Here is a 22,164-nt window from a genome sequence, read left to right as displayed (position 1 = left end):
GACGAGAAAATTAACGACTGCTATAGTTTATTTAGTACTACCACTGCATTGCTTACCTGCAAGTGCCGCCATTTTTGCACATATTGGAGGTTCGGGGACACAGGGGGCCGACTCCACAATCCGGTCCGGAATATCCCTCGAAACACGCGCATTCGAACTGCCTGCGGAAAATATGGAGGGTTCTGTTATACATTTACGTACAAACAATCTAACACTCTATACAGAGAACTCTTTGTCTTATTACTATACCTAGGATTTATAATTTGTATATCAAAAGAGTAAGAATTGTTTGCAATTTGTAAATAATATCATTTAAAAAGCGAAATTTCGAGGCACCGCTTAAATTTTGTATAAACAAGCAGTTTCATTTTATCTGCCCGTGTGCACAAATCACATTCCCAACGGGAATAAAAATCTGATACAGTGACTATGGCACTATGCTCGACGAGTTTTCGTAAATTGTACAGTGAGCGATGGCACTCGAGGCTCGTCATTTTCATCGTCATTTTATTCCGTGTTGCACTAAATTTTCCCGCTCTATTGACCGCGGTAATGACTCTGCTCTGCGGCACAGATTTTTCGTTGATAAATCCTTTGACGTCCGAAATTCGAATGTTAAACGATTTTTCAACAGCCAAATTTGCAATCACTTTGCCTATTATGCATTATTATCGTAATTTTGGCGGGATTACCTCCGTATTAAAATTTGATTGTGCCCGAAGGGAATTTAAATTTCGGCTCTGAAGATTCATCAATTAAGCCGGGATAACCGGGAGTTTTCAGGTTGTATTAATAAAAAGTTGGGCAGTTGGAGTATGAACCGCTTTTCAACATTTTGCCGCTTCACATTTAAACGGAAATCCGATTGTGAATAGAAAAACGGCGGTATTCATAAATCACTCTCAGCTTATTGTGCATTCTGAAATCCTGGCCTCTAGCGGTTTTGCATAAATAGATTACAACAGACAATAATACCCCAATTTATGATTTTTATTTTAAATTAAAAAAATGAAAAGTTCAGAGTTCATCAACGTGCACATCAAAAATTGAATTGAAGTTTTATAACATTTGATATTTTATATTGGAAGCTGGTGCTATTTTGTATAGGAAGTTTTAGAGAACAAAAACAACCACATACTGGAGCCGAGCTTTGCTCGATCTCAATGAAATTTAAACATGCATTTCATATATTCACCACTCGTTGTCCGTAAAGTTAATAGTCCACTGAACTCAAATTGATTGTATTTTTTTGCAATTACTGTCACTATGACAGTCACATCGGTCCATGCAAGATGCTTGTCCTGTGGGCGAAGTGAGGGTTAGCATTTCACTTCTCAATCGATTCGAAATAAGACACAGCGAACCAATCACATTGCGCCATTGTGACGCAACGACAAACACACTGCAATGTCATTGGTTCGCTGCGTCTCACTTCGAATTGATTCGATAGCGAGAAGTGAAATGCTAACCCGCACTAACCCGTTCTGTTCTGTTGTTGACTCACAGACGGTTATGTGGACAGACTGTATACGTCAATTTCCAAAATGAGCATAAGTAATAAAAGTTGCCATACAAAATACAGTCAATTATAAATACGATCCTTACAAATTAATGGACAGAAACATACCTTGAGGTATTACTCTCATTCCAAAACATCAATAAAAATTAACTTACTTATAATCGTGTCTAGCGTAGCAGTGTCCCAATAATCGGCATTCGATAGCGCTGCAGGAATTGGGGCCCGGATCGTCCGTAGGGGCCCTCACAGCGTAGGTCATGTTGAAGCCGAATACTGAGAGCAGCCCTAGCGCCCTCAGTTGTGTGCCCTCCAGTCTGTTCAGCGTCAGCTCCACTACCAGCACTGGGCTTTGTACCTGAAAGAAAATTATACTATTAAGTATTACTCACCAAATCATTATCATCATCTCTCTCTGATTTATTTTCCCGATTGCTTCTTTAGCCGTCATCTGCTTCTTCATCATTATCGTCATCATTATACAATTATGTTCCCACTGTTGGGGCACTAGCCGTTTCTTATAGATGGGATATGTAGACGTAACTGAATCTTAATAAATGCATTGATATTAACAATATCAGCATGTGAATTTTGAATCTGAAATAACTCGTAAAGCACTTTTTAGCGCGAGGGTAATATTATTAAAATTTAATTACATATTTAAGTATAATATTTTGTGTGATGTAAATATATCTATTTTCAGGGCCATCTTTTATTTAACAGACGTTCATTTTTCTGACAAACACACGAATGAACATTTATTTTCCAATCACGTAGAAGAATGAAATAGTAGTTATTATCAATTCATTCATGTACATTGTGCAATTGAATTAATTCAGTACTTAACTAGAGGTCATGAATAAATGGATATTGGAGGAGATCACTCAGACAATTGGATTTCACCAACCAATCTTAATTAAGAACGAAAATCCGGATTTTCCGAATGCATGTCCCAGTAGGTGCTAAATTTATATTGAAAGCCCCAAAATGTTTAATTTCCTTTATGCGTACTGTTTCGACATGTCAAATACGTTCTAAGATCAAAGGAGCGTGAGATACCATCTAATGACAAAGTCCAAGTTTTCCGGCACTTCTGGCACAGAATTCCGAATTAGACAATGTAACAAAAGTGAGGCGGTTCTCCACTGCTAAGCAAAATATGCCCGCTATACTAAGGATGTCAGTTGTTGTATGTAAATCTGATTGCTTGGACAGATTTTTAATGGTTGAAGATAGAAGATAGCGAGAAAGACTGAAAAGTTTCATAAAACGCAGAAGCAGGCGCTCATCTTCATCTTAGGCAGTAACGAAGCATTCCATTGAACGATGCTCATTTTAGGATGCTTTTTACATGCTTTGGACTCCGAATTGGAAGTAAGAAGTAAGTTTTTAATACTGATGGCATAGTAAAGAAAATGATTGGCCGTAAATAGGCTTTAAATGTTTATAATATAATATATCAGAAGGTAAAAACCAATCCCTTATAAGATAATTTCGTTGTCCGTCTGCCAAGACCGTTTTCATCGTCGCAGGAACGGGTTGAGATATAAAGTTGGAATTTATATAGAATACTCAAGTTTATGGTCATGCTTCTCATTGACCTAGAATCGATCAAGATTCTTCTTATATTTAATACAGTTAAAGGTAAAAATATTTCCGTACATAACAATTTTTTTTTAAATTTGATGTAGCTATATTTGCATGCGCAGCTATGAATGTTGCCTCGAATAAGGCGCTGCATGTCAGCTGGAATAAAACAAACACTTCTTTGAATATTCCATGAGAAATTTTCCCTGTTTCTGCTATTACAAAGGAAATCTCAAAATATTATTAAATTTCGCCGCGAGTGTGCATAATATGTGAATGAAAAATGTTAGGTCAAAGACAGCTGTAGGTACAACTAAAATGCTTTTTTTTTGAGAAAATAAAAACAGCCAATTCTGGACTATGTGAATTTTTGAACGTATTTTTCGTACTAAACCACTACCACGAACGTGAATATGAATTCTAACAATTGACAGTTAAATCGAAGTTATTAACGGCTGATTGACTTAGACTGTTGTTATATCTCGATTATAATCCATGATCTTGAGATGAAGCTTACCCGCTTTGAATGTACCTAGAATTTATGGTTACTACTTGTATTTTAAGCAATGTATGGTATTTTTGTTCGAAGGTAATTCGATTAAAATAGGTAGCTATTTTTTGAATTTTAACGGAATGACTTGCATTGCATTACAGAATTAGAAATTTTTCAAATAGTTGCACGAAAACCTTGATTTATTGACTTCTTCAAGGAAAGAGTCATGTAATAAAACAAGCCACTGACATTTAAAATATATCAGCTATGACGTTAAGATTAAAGAGACGCTGACGAATAATTTATGAAGATACGGAATTGTAACGTTTGTCGTCGACTTTCGGCCAAGGAAGCTAAATTTGGCATTTTCCCAAAGAAATGAATTAATGTATTCTTTCAGCAACTGTTAGGCTGCTTCTAGTTAGGAAATAACTATGGCCGCTCTTTATTACCGTTATTTTTCACAATATTTTTCTGTCTGTGTAGCGTAAATATTGTGCTGGTTTGGGCAGAGGGTCAATTTGTGAAGTAATGGAAAGTTGATAAAGTAAATTACATTAAAGTATCGTAAAATATTTTAATCTAAAAGACCGGTATAATTAGTTTTTTTACGAATATTGTTTCAAAGAACACATTTACAATCGAAATGCCTTCAACACAAAAGTTAGTTATGTTATCTTTGCGTAAACCAGTAAAATACGTCGGTGAGAAGTGGGAAAGAAAATGCGGCCCTGGGTTCCGAAGTTTCAAGGCTGAGAAAGAAACTGGGATTGTGCACAGATAAGTCTCATCTCACATGAGATGTAATGTTTGTTTATATCACTGTGAAGGAAAAAATGGCGCTATAAAACCCGTTCGTCTATGAATTACGTCAATCACCGGTCATATCAATGATGGTGTGAAGAGATAGATGGATTTAGACATAGTATTTTCGTAATGTTTTTACAAATAGTCCGGCGAAAACTCGACTTAATGATGTATGAGCCGGATTTTTTAGGACCCATCTATCATTGACAGTCAATGACATATTTTATACTTTCCAGCCATATTTCCTATTCTGGCTCATCGTTCGCTTTTATAGCTTTTTATGAGACAGATCCTTCACATCACATCCTCGTTCACATTTCGATACAATAGTCGAACGTTTCGATCGTCAAGTTCTTTGATCAAACACAGCAAACCAGGCGAAATATTACATCTTTATGGAAAAATGCTGGTTCCCCTGAGGGACATCTCATCGATCACAACTTTGCTGTCGGAAAGTTAGACATATGACGGAGATGTTGTATGCGTCAAGGTAAATAATAATGGTCGAATAAAAATATTATTTTGTAAAAAAATATACAATTTTAACGACTTTGGTTAAATAAATTATATCCATTGTAAATTATGTACAAAATCATTGTGTTACTTGGATCGATATTAAATTAAAACAGACTAGTACATTTTAAATAATACAGATTAATAATATATGTTTATCAATTTTACCATAGAAATTGTATATTGTTACGAAAATTGTAAAATTAAACGGAGCTGCTATTAACAATGTTGATGAATAAAATGTATAAATTCATGAAATTCCAACCACTTCAGCTCATTTAATGAGGCGTCACGTCACGCTACATGTATTTAAGCTCAGAAACAATTTACCAAAACGAAAGGTTCCCGAAAGTAGCTCTCCCCCTAAGCTGTTTAGTTATGCAGGCAATGAAAACTCGCTGGGTAGCTCAAAGATGAACATTACGTTGCTTATTCTGTGTATTTAATTGTTTTGCTAGTAGTTAGTATGCCACATTTATTTTGGAGTGGTCATTTCGAAGGTGAGCGGGATAGGAAAGTCATCGTAGCCTGTAAATTAATTAGTATGGAGTAGGTAATTGATTTACTTGATATGGATATCATAGACGCGAGTGTAGTAGGAAAGTATTTATGGTATGTAAAGACATTTTGCGCTAAAACCAAATAAGGAAAATTGTAAGGAAACTGATAAAATGTCTGTTGAACGTGACGTGTTGTAACACAGGTAATTTTTTTGTTGATCTGATGGTAGACAGTTCCGAAATCCATCACTAAGAAGAAGTCAAAGAACTAAGAGATTATTGAGTGTGTATAATTTATATAAAGGTATACATAGTTATGTACTTCTGTAATTATGTTTAGTGCCAAAACGTTATATTTTTTAAAGTTTTCCTGAACGTGCAAAGATATGTGTGTGTGTGGTCTGAGGGGAAATTTATGTTGTTTTCTTACTTCACCGATATTTTATTTGAAATTTCTGTAGCCTACTGAAATGTTGTTTACCCTATATTTTTATAACGGAAACTTGAACCAATTTGTTACATTCTAAACTGTTTTTGATTCGGAATACCGCTGCAAATGTCAATCTATTGGTATAAAGAGATTTGAACAGGAGACAGAGGCCGGCCCCCTTCCAGTTCACAGTGGTCGAGTTGTGAGTAATTTAAAGTTGTTGTAACACAGTTCGTATAATATAAAAATTGATTTTTCAAATATTGTACAAACTGAAACTGACGTGGAAATATAATTATGGGTATCAAAACATTGATGTTACGTTACTTTTCATATTTTATGTATTTACATAAAATATGAAAACAAATAACGATGGACTGTGTTTGTCAGTAATTAATAGCTAATCGAGTAAATGAAATGTAAATGTAAACAGGTATTAGGGTTTGTTAAATATTGTATTAAAGAATCTGCGAGTAGTTTTATGGCTAATGAAAATCGATGAAGTGAATTGTGATAAAGTGATGGGTTCCAATTGTAAGTAGTTGTAGTTCTATTGTAAGGCGGGATCTTACAGTATAAAAACAGTTTCTCTCGCAATGTGAACTGGACTTAAATCGGTATTATAGATTGCGTGCCCGCAGGCACCGTCCGGCCGAGCTGGATGCTGGATTAGCTGCTTGCACTGTGGGACACGGCAAATTAGAGGGTTTGTTTGTCCATCCGGCCATTTCGCAGAAACGAAGAGAAAGTCGGTTACTTCAGTCTGTCAAATAAGTTTGTTCTTATGGCCTCTCTCGCATCGGAGTGTTGACTCGGATACTTCCACCGCCATTGAGTGTTGGTGTGCAATTCAGTATTCGTCATCGGTAATTGTCAGAACATTGGCACGCATATGAACTATATATATATATATATATCATATTAAAACTATACATTAGCAAGGGTTAAAAATCAATGCTTAAGTAACAACAAAGCAAAATGTACAATAACTCTGCACGGAAAAAGAAAGCACAACCGTGCCGATATCTTGCAAAACTTTATAATCAAGGTGCTTCAAAGTAGCCAAGCATATTTGCAATATTTCATTTTATCTAAAAGACTCGATTTCCCGCGAGGGCGAACTGTGGATAGTTTCACACAACACTTCGAGTTTAATACCATGAGTTATTTTAACTTCGTACAATTTTACACTAAAAGTTTTATACTAGCTCCACCTGTGCCGAACTTGCGTTAGTTTCAGACATTAGTGGGGATTAAAAGTTTAAAGCGGCCAGTCCCATATGGCAGATAGGAAGAGTTTGGAATTCTTTTGTTTTTAAAAACGCCACAGATAATGACTCATTTGAATTTTTAAATTTCGAGTGCAGCATTTTTGCCGTAGAATATTTTAAAAAGAATGCTTTTGGGATTAAGTGTTTTACTAGCGGCCCGTTTCGGCTTCGCTCTAATAAAATGATATACCTCAACCTTCCTAACTCACATCACACTATTTATTTTAAAAACCCTCATCAAAATCCGTTGCGTAGTTCGAAAGATATATAAGTATACGTAGGGACAGACAGACAACGAAAATATTTTTTTTTAATCCAAGGTACCTTTAAGAACAATGCAATATTTTAAGAAGTTTATATTATCCTAATCCCAAATAAAATAATATTATATCCTAACTAATTTCATAAATGCGAAAGTAAGTTTGCTTGTAGTTTGTTACCTCTTTATGCTTTATGCCGCTCAACCAATGGAAGTAGAATAACACTTATGGTAGGTACTTTTCATCTCAAATAACCACGGCACTAACACGTAACATAATTATAAGTAAGTATGTATACCAGATATATGCTATTACAACCTAAAGCCTACAAACTATTCCGTAACTGTTATTAGTAATGTAATAAAACCCAAACAACTCAAACCGCCATACTTACCCGAGGACTTTCATTCCACGTGTACAAGTTTGGCTGTTTAACTGCGAGCGTGCTTTGGAAAATTGAATTTCGGTTAAATGTAGTGTTCCAAGTTATTTTAACAGTGCCAAATAAGATTACTGCAATTCGAATATTTCTTCAAGGGAATTTATTACTGTAAAGTATATTTTCAGATTATAAATATAAGTACCTGTGTCGCGTATGTCTGTCTGAACGCGAGAAACTCAAAAACTTCAGGACGGATTTTTGTACGATTTATTTTCTTTTATTGTGATCTTACCCGAGCGAAACCGGGACGGGCCGCTAGTAAAATGTAGTTTATATTTTTATTTAAAATTATTAACGTCTCCATTTTATTAATTACTGGCGTGTTTAAATTAAATATATTTCAAATGATAACTTAGATTAATTAATTTTCTATGATGACTTAAGTTACGAATCAAACTGCCTAAAGAACAACATTTATAATACCCCTCTTTTTTGGGGTAGAAAATGAAAGTTAAAAATGACAAATGACATCCATTTAACACCAGATGTGAAAACAAATCAAAAAGAGACTGGCATAATAGGAGTGGATGACGCAATACGACCGAAGGGCCGATTGGGGACTGGCAGAAAAATGGAACAGGCGAGATTTCATTACTGCGAAGAGATTTGATTGTACCATCCCGCAACAAAATTCAATAAATTGAGATGAAATTATTTAACCGGATGGGAGTGAATGAATGAAAATACGAGGTTTAAAAACAAATCGCTCTGATTAAAGCTGAATCCCATTCGCTGTCGCAAATTTGTCGTTCATTCGCGAAATGGCTGCCGTATTCGAAATTTGAATAAAGTATGTACGTATGATTTATTGAGTGAATGGTGGCAGCGGTGAAATATGTGGACTTTTATTACTAGATACTGTCATTGCCTGTGGTGCAGTAAAGCGACTGGATATATCAATTGGCTAATGCAGTTTATGCACTTTTTCTGTGTTATATCTATTTCGGATTTGTACAAGCATTGTCATAATAAATCGTTTATATATAGAAGAAGCTAGTCTCAAAGGTTTTGTGTTATTAATATTTGTAAAAAATTACGCTAATTATTAGGTGACTTAGTTCTATTCTGAAAAATACAAAACAAGTGGACCCTGGGCTCTGAAGTTCTATGGCTGCGAAAGAAACTGCGAAAATATTTAAACGAGAAAAATATTTTGACGAATATAGAAAATGGTGGGATGATCTAAGGTTGGGATATATTTGATGATTTCGATATGTTTTCGTTATGTAAGTATGATCATTGACATATAGGTAACGAGGTAGGCTACAACAAACATACGTCCAAATACCTATAGACTTAAGTCTGAATTTACATTTTCTATTCTGTGTGCATTACTCTATAGTACGCAAGTACGATCATTTCCCAAAGAGAATTTCTCACAGTCTATAGAGTGCAGAGCTAAATATTGAACAGCTTCGAACAACTTTCCGATTTAACTCCGGCTCGAGTTGGGGTAATGCCCGGAACTTCAAAGAAAAATTGTTCTGTGAAGAACATGAAGAATGATAGAGGTGGCCGAGTTTGATGGGAGGTGAAATAAATAGACGAAGCAACTTGGAAATTTTTTTTAACACCTTATTTTTAATATTTATGGTGTCCACACTTGGCATGTTCATTTTCTTCATACTCGCTAATAATTTTATAAATTTTAAAAGCACGAGTCTTTTCGATAACTTATTATATACGCAAACGAACATAAGTGGTCCTTGTTAATCGATCTAGCAAAATCTATTGGACAAATTTATCGGCGTTGTCGCCCTAGACATCTGATTATCAGTTTGTTACATTCCCATCACATAGATTTGGCACACTTACATAATGAAACTCTCCAATACTATCCAAAACGAAGGGACACTTACGAAGCTGAGTAAAAATAGAAGGCAATAACATCTTTCATCGTTCCCAATCAGTACTGGTGGCTCCCCTTTGTTTTTCTTTCTTTTGTATTGTTATTCACCGAGAAATGAAAGAATTGATTGCTTAATCCAATACTTCAGCCGTTTTGCCCATTCATTATTCCACTTGCATTACTGGTTTGCAGCTCTTGTGTTAAGGGATTATATTTTGTATGTTTTTAACCCCACCCGGAGAGATGTTATTTTGTAGATGGATAAATTTCACGTGTCTTTTTATCTGTCCAAAACAGATGACTCGATTTTGATTTAAGTATTTTTTTAGGATTCCGTACCACAAAGGGTAATTGAGAAACTTTGAAGATTTAAATCAGAGTACACTTACCAATATAATGAAAAATGTTCGTTGTAACATTTTTCATCACATGTTATCATATCAGTCTATTTTTCTCTCAAATTGTGTGGTAATTTTTACATACAGGATTTTAAGCATGACTCATTGTCGGAGTTTTTAAACTTTTAGTTATAGGATAGGGAGAGAGAACAATTTATAATATAGTGATCTTCTTCCATAGACGACGGAAAGGAAAATATGAAAACGTAAAATTTTAAGGAATTTTCCCTTCGAAGAACTGTCCATTATTTGCTAGTCTAGAATAACTAGTTTCACTAGAGGGCCAAATTTCGTTATTTCGAGCTCACGTGTAACGAACATACCAAATTTTATCGAACCTGCTATGTATGTGAAAAAATTAAGTGACATATTTTACGTGCACAACAAACATGAGTATGTATGAATGCATTGTTATTTTGTTAAATCCTTTCTCCAATACTTTTATTGTAATATATAATATTAAGAATTGATCTAAATGTTCTACACGAATGGTGGTAGGTTAATTCATATGAGGGTGGTTCGCAGAGCGTTACGACTGCTGCGGTCGCGCTGTCATTACGATTTTTCAAATTTTAACAAAGACAAGAATATGTTTTACTATATGACTTTTCATCAATTACAAAGACGGATTGTAATGACTGCGCTGCGGCCGTGAACGACCCATGAACGACTTTCAGGACCTCAATGTCTTGCGAACTTAAAAAAGTAAGCTAAAACTATAATCGAACAAAACATTAAATAGCATTACTTAATGATCTATCATTAAAAATTATTTCATTTTACTAAAAATGGCGAATATGTTTCATTTCATATGAATTCAATTTAATGATCAAGGTTTCCTCAATATGCTGCGTTGCCCACAAAATAATGACACTCTAATGAAGAGGTTATGCGGCTGACAGGCCAAAAGCTGGCCTGTCACTCATTTGGCGCCATAACCTGCGTCCGTATTTTAACGTAAAATTATATGAAAGTACGTAGAATGGTCATATGTGTCATGACTTTTCGCAACCCTACAGTAATCCGTACTTACGTCAAAGGTAGAAATCATAAAGAATCTCATGGCTCATAAAAAACATTAAAAAATAAATATAACTAAATTACATTCGATTTTCAAATGGATCTCGATTTGTAGTTTTACTTAAGATACCTATGATAAAGCCTACATATCTTTTTTAATTTTATCATCTATGTACTATCGATATTTTAAAAAATCAAATAAAATAATTAATAGTAAGCGAGTACGAACAAGACATTTTTAAGAATTGCTAAAAAATGGGCTTAGAATACTAGGAGCAATCGGAAATGGGAAAGTTTACCGAGTACTTGAAAGCTAGAAACGATTTCAAGTACTCGGTATTCTAGTCTGCCATTTGTCATGAAATAAATGTCGTTCTACTTTATCGTCGATAAAAACCTCAACGAGGACTCGAACCTCGTACGTGAAGAGGTTATGATCAAGCATGTTCGAACCCAGTGTCCTAGGTACGCGACCAACGCGACAAGGTAGCGTGACAAGGCGCGTTGCGTTAATATCAAGTGTCGTTAATTCTAAGACGTTATTATTAACTTTTTGTATAAATTAAGATGTAATTACTATTCTTATTGTACCCTACGTGTTGTATTAGCAAGCTTCATGAATACATTGTTTGCAAATGGGGCTATAACAACCCTGTCGGTTATTATGAAGTAATTCACTTGTTGTCTCCGTAATCACTCTTATACACGCAGCGTCACATCGCGTTGTGTAGCTTTCCGTCGTTCATCTAGATCGCTGTATGAGTTGTGTCACGAGCCACTGCAGTCAGCTGATTGTATAAAATTTTACTTTGGATCGGCGCCAGAGCAGGAAGATTAGGATTTTTTAATATACCCATCCAAATGTTTTAATATCCCTGGATCTCTTTTGATTTCTGTATGAGAAATTTCAATAAATATTTCATATACTGTTAACTACATCAAAATATAAGATTCGCTATGCAAGGTAAGGATGACTGATCGGTCAGACTCAATTTATCAAATTTATTATTAATAAGAAAATTTCTACACTTACAAAAAAAAGAATACGAAACATGAAATATGTTAGATATGCTCTTGGGAAATATAAAAAGAATCGACAAAATATAATGTTTTCTTTTATTGCTAATTTTAAGCGCTTGAAAAAAGCGCTAGTAATATATGTGATTGAGGCCACAAATATTAAAATACGAAATGAAAAGGCGAAAAGTTCGGGCGTGAGCTGTCAAATAATATATGACACATCACACGATGACTAAAGTATCAAATTACAACATCAGAAACTTTTCAGGTACCAACCATAGATAAAAATAAGAGGTGCCAACCAAGTCTTCGTTCGATAAGAGAAGACTTACTAGATAGCTACTTATTAATATCTTATCAGTTTAAAATGTAAATCCCGAAAACTATTCTTTTGTTTAAATTTAAAAGCAAAGAAGAATATTTTAAATCAAAACACAAATAATAAAAAAAAGAAATTAAAATTAGGGACCAAATAAAATCGATTTCAAATGAAGAACGACAAAATCAACCAACCTATTAACAACGCTAATTCAATTATTTGTATTTCGAATTTTATCACTGACATCTAAAAACAACAAAGATTTCAGAAAACGATTGGAATAACGCAAAACGATTATATCCAAGCCCAAATGAACCGCTATGATAATGGCCAAAAGCGGTCTGACGCGAAATTGCGGCACCTCTTTGCATTTATAGCACCGAAAATGAAAGATCGCGAATGGAAAATAAAATGTAAGGTTGCAAGGAAATAGAATTTGCGAATCGCTAGATTTGGCCGCGCGAGGTGCATACAAATAATAGCGGATTTATGAGGTGTTAAAATCGCTTTATGCGGTCCGCTTTACACGTAACTTGGCCATTCTTGGTTTTCTCGGCTCGTTCGTTGCGGAAAACTCAAAAATTATTCGTATTCACACGGCCAGATGAAAATTATATCTAGATAGATTACGAGTACCTCTCTTTTATCTGAGCATTTTCCCGCTTTCTTCCTCAGCCGTTGAGAGTCGGAGCACAAGATCCGCTATCTTATTTATCCGGCTCCACTTCGCACGGTCGTCGGCATCCCTAAATGTCAACAATTTGCTCACATGTCATTCTTGACGACATCAAGCCAGCTCTTATTGGGTTTACCGCTTCTCCTAGGGGTGAATCCAAAAAATGCTGGCAGGTGTACGATGAATTATATTAAAAAAGTATACATTCATAATACAAAAATAATTGTGACCATGTCTCACAGCGTCTCTTAATTTTAATTAAAATTAATTAGGCAATATATATTTAAATATTAATTTTTATTATGCCGCTTCTATTTCTCTATAGTTATGGTCATGGAAATGGGTATCCACGCTCTTATCTGTGCGGAATTGTTCTCAGTATGTTATTATTTTTGTGTCCAGCCAGTAATTCGAATTAATATAGGAACATAAAAATAAAATAAAATTTGAGTCGTATATAGCATTGTTTGAAACACAGTACAAATTTTATAAATAGAATTCGGTGATGAAATGAAACTTGAGTTAGATTAAAAAAAATATTCTCTTTATTGTATAAGTCGAATTTAATTTTCTTTTGTCAGTTGTTTTATTTCATGTACTTGCCGAGTATTTTAAATATTTTTGCAGTGAATGAATGTTATGTGAAATGAGTGAATGAATGACTGGTAATTGATCATGGTGACGATCATTGGTGTTCACAAATATGATTCGCCGAGTTTAACACCTACAAATCAACAATGAAACATGCAATAGTTAAATGTTTTCGAGTTAATTATCGAGCAAGCCCTATTTAAAATCAAATATTTAAATCCGGCAAGCAATCCTGAGCGGAGAATAATTTGCAGGTTTAATTACGAAGTAAATACACCGCGCCTCTATTGTTATATTAATGGACGTACAGAGTACACCTGACAGCAAATATAAGTACCAAAATTCATTGGAAAATCACCACTCTTTCCGTGGCATAGAAGTCAAGGTCGGGAATGACTTGTAGTACACTATAAAGCTTGCCACTGGTATCAAATATGTACACGGGTTACGCTGTAACAAAATAAAGTGAAATGAGTGCTCTCAGCTGGAAAAGCCTTGCAATAGGTTATTTGCCAAGATCAAAGTATTTAAAAAAATGTACCCATTTAAGAGAATTTATAGTGCTAGATTATTACATGATACATGTGTTGGGAGACGATTTTTAAAATAAAGATTTTAAATAAATAAAAACGTAAAACATACTTAGATACAATATGCAGGTGACATACTAAACGGAAATTTTGCAACAAATTTTATTTTGAAGTCATTTCCAATCAAGGTATCTATTTGCACAAAATTTTAAGCCCTAAAAGACATAATTTAAAGAAGCATAATGATATCAAAGTATAGAATCTCGCAACTGAATTTGGAAGTACATAAATCTTATTAAAAACTGGCTTAATATATGTTCGCAATGTACGTACTATATAGCTAAATGCTAAGAGCATCGCGTGTGCTAATGACTTTTAATATTAACTTTGAACAGCGGGAAATAAAATTCAAGAAACTAGCTACTATTGCTATCCCGGAGTTGAGGTGAAATTTACGAAAAGTAAATTTTTCTTAAACCCAAAGAGGAAAATGACTTTCCACGAGGATTAATCTAGGATATATCCCCATTGAGATTCGGAATTTAATTTAATTCCATTTGGTTTCCAAGTATGATTTAGAATATTCTAAATTTACTTTTCGGTCTTTTAACATTTATCTAGAACTAGTATTAGTATAATCAATACATATAATAAAACAGTAGAAAAAAAATCTCTACATCGAATAAATTTACATAAAAACCAAATTAGGCGATAAAGTCATAGTAACAGAACAAGACTTAAAAAAAATCTGTATGTTTGTACACGCTAATCTTCGGAACGGACGGATTTGAATGAAACTTTTTTATTATATAGCTATTAAGCCTGGGCAATATATAGGGTATAAATGATTTTGAAAATTGCAACACCAGATGGAGAACAATGATGGAACATCTAAACTATAGGAAATATAGTTTTTCAGCATCTTCTGTATGTATAGGTATCGTTACGATTTATCTGCACAATTAAATTTCTCTAATAATTTTGAAATTGTATGGCCACGCGAACGAAGTTGCGGGTATCAGCTAGTTATATTTATGTAGCTTATATCTAAATGCTTTTTGATAAAGGCCGTCCGCGGTAACTAAACCGCTTATGTTAGTCTTTGTCTTGTCTAATCTATTTCTATTTCAAATTTTGTCTAAATCAGTCTAGCAGTTTATTCGTTACAAATGTCCAAAAATATATCTTTTTCTTTTTAATATCAGCGTAGATAGATATATAAAAAAACATATGGCCTCTATTAACATTTAACAAGAAAATATATCCACTTTATTTATTACTCCATAGAGTGGCTTTTATGTGAATAACTTATTTAGTGGCACATAAAGGCTATAAGTCATTTTGGCCCGACTCGAATGGAAGTTTGGTAATTACGCACTTTCGCAGACGCGGGACGACATGTTGTTGTAATTTATTTTGACACTCGTAACTCATGTCGTGAAATTAGCTACAGGTATTGTATTACGTAACATTTGCTGATGTTTTTAAATCCAAGGTCCCGCTGGATAGAATTAATAAAACCGGCCAAGGAAGAAACGAACTCGCCCACGAAAAGTTCCGTATCTAGAAAAAAATCTTCCGTTATTGTCAGAGTTATGAGAAATAGTTTTTGAAAACGACTTAAGACTATAAGGGTATATAAGAATATGAACGGCAAAAAATTCACGTCTGCCGTATAGGAGCCCCCAGATCTCATATTTTATTCAGTTTTTTTAGTTTGTTGTTTTAGCAGCAACTGAAATATATCCTACTAATTTATCCCGAAATTAGACCCAGAGCGTGACCCAGTATTCTATAAAAAAAATCATCTGTATGTAACTATCACGGTTCAGGAGATATAGTCTGGTGACAGATGGACAGGCAGACGGACGGACAGCGGAGTTTTAGTAATAGGACTGTAACATCCCAACGATACATATAATATGAATATAAATTCCACCATATTTAACGAAGAAATGGGCATTTGTTAAAAATAAATTATTTAATTCTCAGAAAAAGGCTTTCATCCGAGTATACATTTATGGTTATTAAGAGTAGGTTTAAATAATTTAATTTCATTAAAGTATCCGTACATATTATAAAACAAAGTCCTCTGCCGCCTCTGTCTGTCTGTTCGCGATAAATTGAAAAACTACTGCACGGATTTTAATGCGGTTTTCACCAATAGATAGTGAGGTTCCAGAGAAAAGTTTAGGTGTATAATTTATTATGTTTTTACCCGAGCGAAGCCGGGACTGGCCGTTAGTATTATATAATTGTTTTTAAAGATATGGTGTTGTATTTGTTTAAATTTAGCTTGCAACCTGCTCGAATGCTCAGTACGAGTACAAGAAAGTTACACTAAAAGAGATTTCAACCCCTGAATTTTTTACACGCGGAGTGGTCAATTATTGTCAAACTACCCCCCGGGGTCAAGGCACAAACAACACTTTGCAAAGGGGTGCTTTAACTCTTACAGCCGGTAGTTTGCCTCAAATATTTACTGTAGAGGTCTTTTAAGGGGACCCAATTTGTTGGGAACAAAAATTAGTGAGCTCACAGAACGATATTGATATAGGTTTGTTTGCACGGTCAACGGCATCGGGTTCAATTTCATTGCGAATTTGCTTCTATTACGAGTAATGCCGCATAGAAATCCTTGCAGGGTAACTTGATTTGCGTGTGACTGTACTTACCTATATTTTTATTGAAATAATTTTCTTGCGAAATATGAAATCTTATAATGGGAAAATAAATATTATTTCAGCGAATAAATTCCACATTGCGCCAATGTAATATTTACCTTATAAGTTCGCTTTAGGGTTCCGCAGCTGAGTGGCAAAAATGGAACCGTCATATTCAGGATGTTTGTCTGTCCGTCAGCATGACGCAGCCACTTTATTCCGAAGCAAGTAGGACAACACAGATGAAATGTTTTTAGATGTTTCTTGTGAATCGCTTTACCACTTTTACACATAAAGTTAAAGATCAACCTCTCGCCATACATGGGCCATAACTTAATAACAATTATCTATTTCAGACTAGAAGTCACTTTCTTGCAATTTTGGTCAACGCACCAAGTGGGTTTACCAAAACCGTGTTTTTTACTACACGTTGAAATATATGTCATTGTCATTGTGATATTTACCTTCCATTCTGCGAATCGGCAATTAATTGGATTACATACAAAATATTTATTATCCTACTGCAAAATGAAACGTGTGTCATCGATATCCGGGGACTTTTGTGATTTGATGCTGTACGCCGTGTGCAAGGTATTGGTGTAAACAGAAAAATATTTTAAACCTAGCCATATTCCGTGGCTGGGTTCACAGAGTATTCCCACTGTTGGGGAATCCGCATTACGCAGCCGGGTTCAATGAGTTAATCTGTTTTCCATAGCATCGAGGAGATTGAGATACACATTTTTTGGTCAACGATCTTGTGACCGACCATTGCGAAAGTTGTTTATCTGCCAGTCGCGAAGTTCTGACGTAAAGAAAATGTTGTCTAGTCGGAATAACTTTTTACATCTATAATGAAATTATATTGAAAAAGTACACTGAAGACATCTTTTGCATACCTAAATAACAAGCTCACATTATATAGATGAACTGGTAGACAATATTTATCATTTATTAATGTATCCTACATTAGGTTAAACTGAATACTAAATATGCTGTAACGATGTGCAATAAACGTAAATAAATAACAAGGATCATAGGATAGAAAAAGTAGTAAAATGTTGAAAAGAGATCGCTATATACGAAAGTGACACGTTGTGCCCAAAATCCGACCCAATATTCTAAACCTATATGAATACGTAGTATTCAAAAAACCAAAGGAAGCAATATACAATATCTAAAAGTACACTATACGTTTGGATAACATTGCTACTCGGTCCACAATGAGGGCTTGATTGTGGAAGCAAATAAACGCTGATTTCTTAGGGGCATTGTGTTGAGAAACTCGGCAGATAAATCAACACTAAAGAACTAAAAATTATTAAAGATATTTTCGACATAGTTTCGTTGAAAAATTACCTGTAAAAGTAACATCACAATTATACTAATATAACGAAATAACTTTATTTTATTGTATTATAATTTTAGTCTCTGGTCTGAAAATAAATGATTATTATAGAGAATAAAACATTTATGTTTTTGTATGAGTATATTACTAAAATTATTTTTATTATACGAAATGCAAATTTTCTCTTGGTGTTTTTATAAAAATTGTGTAGTCAATGGAAATAGAAAGGTTAACGGAAAAGGTTTCCCGCCTCAAAAGCAAAAGTATTAAATAAAAAAAACATTTTGTCGCACTTTTTGCTTGAAAGCCGTCAACTTGACCGGACGGCTTATAATGGTCCTTCAATTTCAAAGCATTTTTTCCCAATACGGAACAAGCGCAGCAATATTTGAACTTACAATCGTCATTTTAATGTTTATTTCATATTCACGTGAAACCAATGGAAATTAAAAATTGTTACTAGTATGTTGTAATTTTTTATACAATTTTTCATCGGGATGATGTAAGTAAACTTTAGTCCCCTTTCGGCATTACCGAATGGTAACTTAAAACCAGGTTAACCAGGAATAAACAACGATATCTTGAAAGACGCAGGTGGTATGTTAAGATCAGCACAAGCCACCGGACACAGGTATTTCCTAGGTTTGCGTACAAATACTTTTATAGGCCTATATATAATGCTCAGTATATACCCACATATTTTCATCAGCCTCCAGTTGACAGTCAGGTTGTCCTTTGACATTATTATTATTATATACCCACATATAAAAGGGGTTTTGGAATATTAATAAAAATTTTCATTTTTAGGTTTATACGTTATGTGCGTTTTGCTAATAAGACATCTACAAATCTATAAATATATAAAATTTATCTAAATATGGACCAATGGATAGAATATAATATTAAAATAGCACTTTTTTCTCGCAAGATTCTTATGGGAGCATAGAATGGGCGCAGATAGTAAATAATAATCGTACAATCAACAAAGTTAAATACTTCAACACTCTAACCAACATATCCAGGACACCTTCACTTGCAGTAGACTGTACAAATGTTTGCCGGAGATAAAGCGATCACAGACGGTGGGTAGTGGATATTAATATTACCGGATCCAAATATTAATTTTGCATATCCACATATCTCTATTACAGTAAAAGAGAAGTATCCAAGCTTGTGTGATATTTGAAATATTTGATTCTTTACAAATAATATAATCCCAATCCCAACATTATTATTATTATAAATATGAGTAGAGGGAATGTGATAGACTACCGGAAAATAGAACCGGACTTTCATTCCGATTTAGATGTATAGTTACATTATGGTTTTACCCGAGCGAAGCCGGGCGGGTCGCTAGTATTCAATAAATTACAATTACAGATTCGTTTCTTAACTCTTCGGACTTTAACAAGTATATATTTAAGTTACCCAAGTTGGACATGGGTAAACTGCGAAAGTCCCAGGGAATAAATCTTGCACCAGTTAAGTGCGTCACTTGGCTTCACTCCAACTGAACTATTTACATACATATAGGTTTGAATGGAATCATCTTTGGCCACTCAGTCTGACACATAGACATACACTACTAAGAGTGAGTGACGTTAAATTTAATGTGCGCAGAAAAACTCAAAGTACGCCATTTTGTCTAAACGTCAGCAGAGCGCCGCCGGATACTTAACCGGACCGACGTTGACTTAACGTCGAAATCGGTGCAACTCACCTTAAGAATGTTTAACTTAACGTGAACATACATGTTCACATGGGACATTTGTTGGTGTACCATAAAAAAATATTAATAAATACATCCTTCATTCGTTCACCATAGCATGAAAAGCATCATAAACAAACTGTCCACTTACGATTCAAAGAAATGCATAAGAATGTTACAAGGCGAATAAGAAATGGAGTGTCGCGCTGGGAGGCCAGGTACAGATGGGGGCATGTGAATAATACATGCACTATTTGGAGCTCGGACTCTGGATCAGCCTCGTACACTGCGGGACAAGGGATGGGACAAAAAAGATTTGTATTTATTTATCTTTTTTATTCCACTCTTAACTAAAAAAAGAGGCCTAGATGCTCTTTCTTTTAGAGTGTGTTACTCCTACTGGTGACAGGTTTTATTCAAGTCGCCTAAAGGCATCTGACATGACTTTTACGACAACATACCGACATTTGGTAGCAAACTGTGGGATAAGAAGAAAGAAGAGCTGAGATAATGATGATTTCCAGTGGTTGGATCAAATAGTCGCGTCGGAAACCTATCGCCTGCCTGACATCAATCTTCTTTGAGAATGTAATTATAGCCTGATAGCTACCAATGTATCCCTCAGTCGCCTCGTACGACATTCACGGGAGCATATTAAACGATTCGGAGGTGGGACCACAGAGCAGACAAATATAAAACTATCAATTGTCATAATTTTTTAATCAAAAATAAATAAAATTAGCAAACGCACGTTTAATTACGAACGTGTTTTTTCGCCTATTACGAGTACAATTAGAATTTTATAATATATTAGAATTTTATAAATGGAACAAAAAGCAAAATACGCGTATATTTTATTTCGACCAATAGTACACTTGTAGGTATTAGATTCTCGAGTAAAAGATTCGTGTTCGACGTTAGGGATACTAAAATCTCCATCTTCAAACGCGAAAATTCTTCAAGAGCGCTTCCAAAATATTTTGAGAGCTGTTCAGTGTAGTGCAGTACCACGAGTTAGGTTTATTACAATTCGGTACACAAATATGTTACTGTGACCGGAATATTGCTTGTTTATGTATGTACTAGCTGCGCCCCGGGGCCTCGCTCCCGTGGAAATTTCAAAATAAAAAGTAACGTGTTATTCCTGGTTATATTCTACCTTATATTCTTTGGTTATATTCCAGCTTCTTGCATTTTTGAGTCAATGAATTTAGGAGAAATTTATAATATTAGTTTAACCTTTTAGGATATTGGATCGTAAATTCTCACCCGGCAGAGACAAAATAGGGTTCAACTGATCCTTTCCTCAAACGGAGGATAAAAAAAATTAAAGTTTACATTCAGTAAACTTTAATTTTTTCACTAAGTTACGGGGTTGTGAGCTTGCTCAATTAACACTCAAATAGCTAGTATTTTTCATACTTGTAGACCACCATTTGCTTTCGGTGGAGGAAAACATCGTAAGGAAACCTGCCCGCTTAAGCTGTAGTTAGAATGAGATGAAAAATGTACTAAAAATAACACTTTGCACGTGTCTATGGGCAGGTTACTTCAGGTCAGTATATAGAGCCTCTTTATTTGTACTTAATAACATCGGGAATTATTTTTATATAAAAAAAATGGTAAGCCCTTCGGGCATGATAGGGACCTACTTTTAAATGAGTTTCTTTCAGCATTTTTTCTTAAAAGTGGTCGTTCTGAAAAGTAGTTTGTAGGCTTGATAAATATGATTTAATTTATAATATGTAGAAGAAAGTGCCTTCGAGAGAATAATTTATGAATAAATGGTTCGACTTTGATATTTTAAAGATGCCTTGTAAGTATCTGCAACATCACGACTTTTAAATAAAAAAACAATTAGTATCGATTTTCGTCCTTCTTCAAGGGATATAGGAAAGGATTTTGTCTTTCACAAAGTTCAATACTGAACAATTTAATTACAAACTAAATGCAAGTTTTTGTCCACCCCATGATGGCTGAGCGAGTAACCGTTCAGTTGGATGACATAATTAGCATCTATAAAAATATTGACTTGACATAATAATGTCACCTTTGTTGTACTTTGTGGACTAAAATACGAGTACAAAATTGTTGAAGTTTATATATTACTGCAGATTTTTTAGATAATATATATATGTACTGGTAAAGGAAATAAAGTGAGAGAACGGGTGGACGAAGAAGATATTAAATTATACACACTAGTGCTACTTCTTCGTCCCTTCT

The 22,164-nt window shown here is 34.5% G+C and overlaps 1 protein-coding gene across 5 annotated transcripts in view; it reads right to left on the bottom strand.

Moving 5' to 3' along the window:
- Positions 1-22,164, bottom strand: part of LOC128677270 (uncharacterized protein) — a 267,183-nt gene that overhangs the window by 38,582 nt on the left and 206,437 nt on the right. For all 5 annotated transcript variants that reach the window (XM_053757985.2, XM_053757983.2, XM_053757984.2 and 2 more), the window contains exons 3-4: positions 1,675-1,874; positions 57-161 (exon numbers count right to left, since the gene is read on the bottom strand). In XM_053757985.2, the coding sequence (XP_053613960.1) occupies positions 57-161; positions 1,675-1,874 (305 nt within the window). The remainder of the gene's footprint in view (positions 1-56; positions 162-1,674; positions 1,875-22,164) is intronic.

This window comes from Plodia interpunctella, chromosome 17, assembly GCF_027563975.2.
Source record: "Plodia interpunctella isolate USDA-ARS_2022_Savannah chromosome 17, ilPloInte3.2, whole genome shotgun sequence".
Classification (NCBI taxonomy): Eukaryota; Metazoa; Arthropoda; class Insecta; order Lepidoptera; family Pyralidae; genus Plodia; species Plodia interpunctella.
The sequence above is the reverse complement of the archived record's forward strand: the minus strand, read 5'-3'. Positions and strand labels throughout refer to the sequence as shown.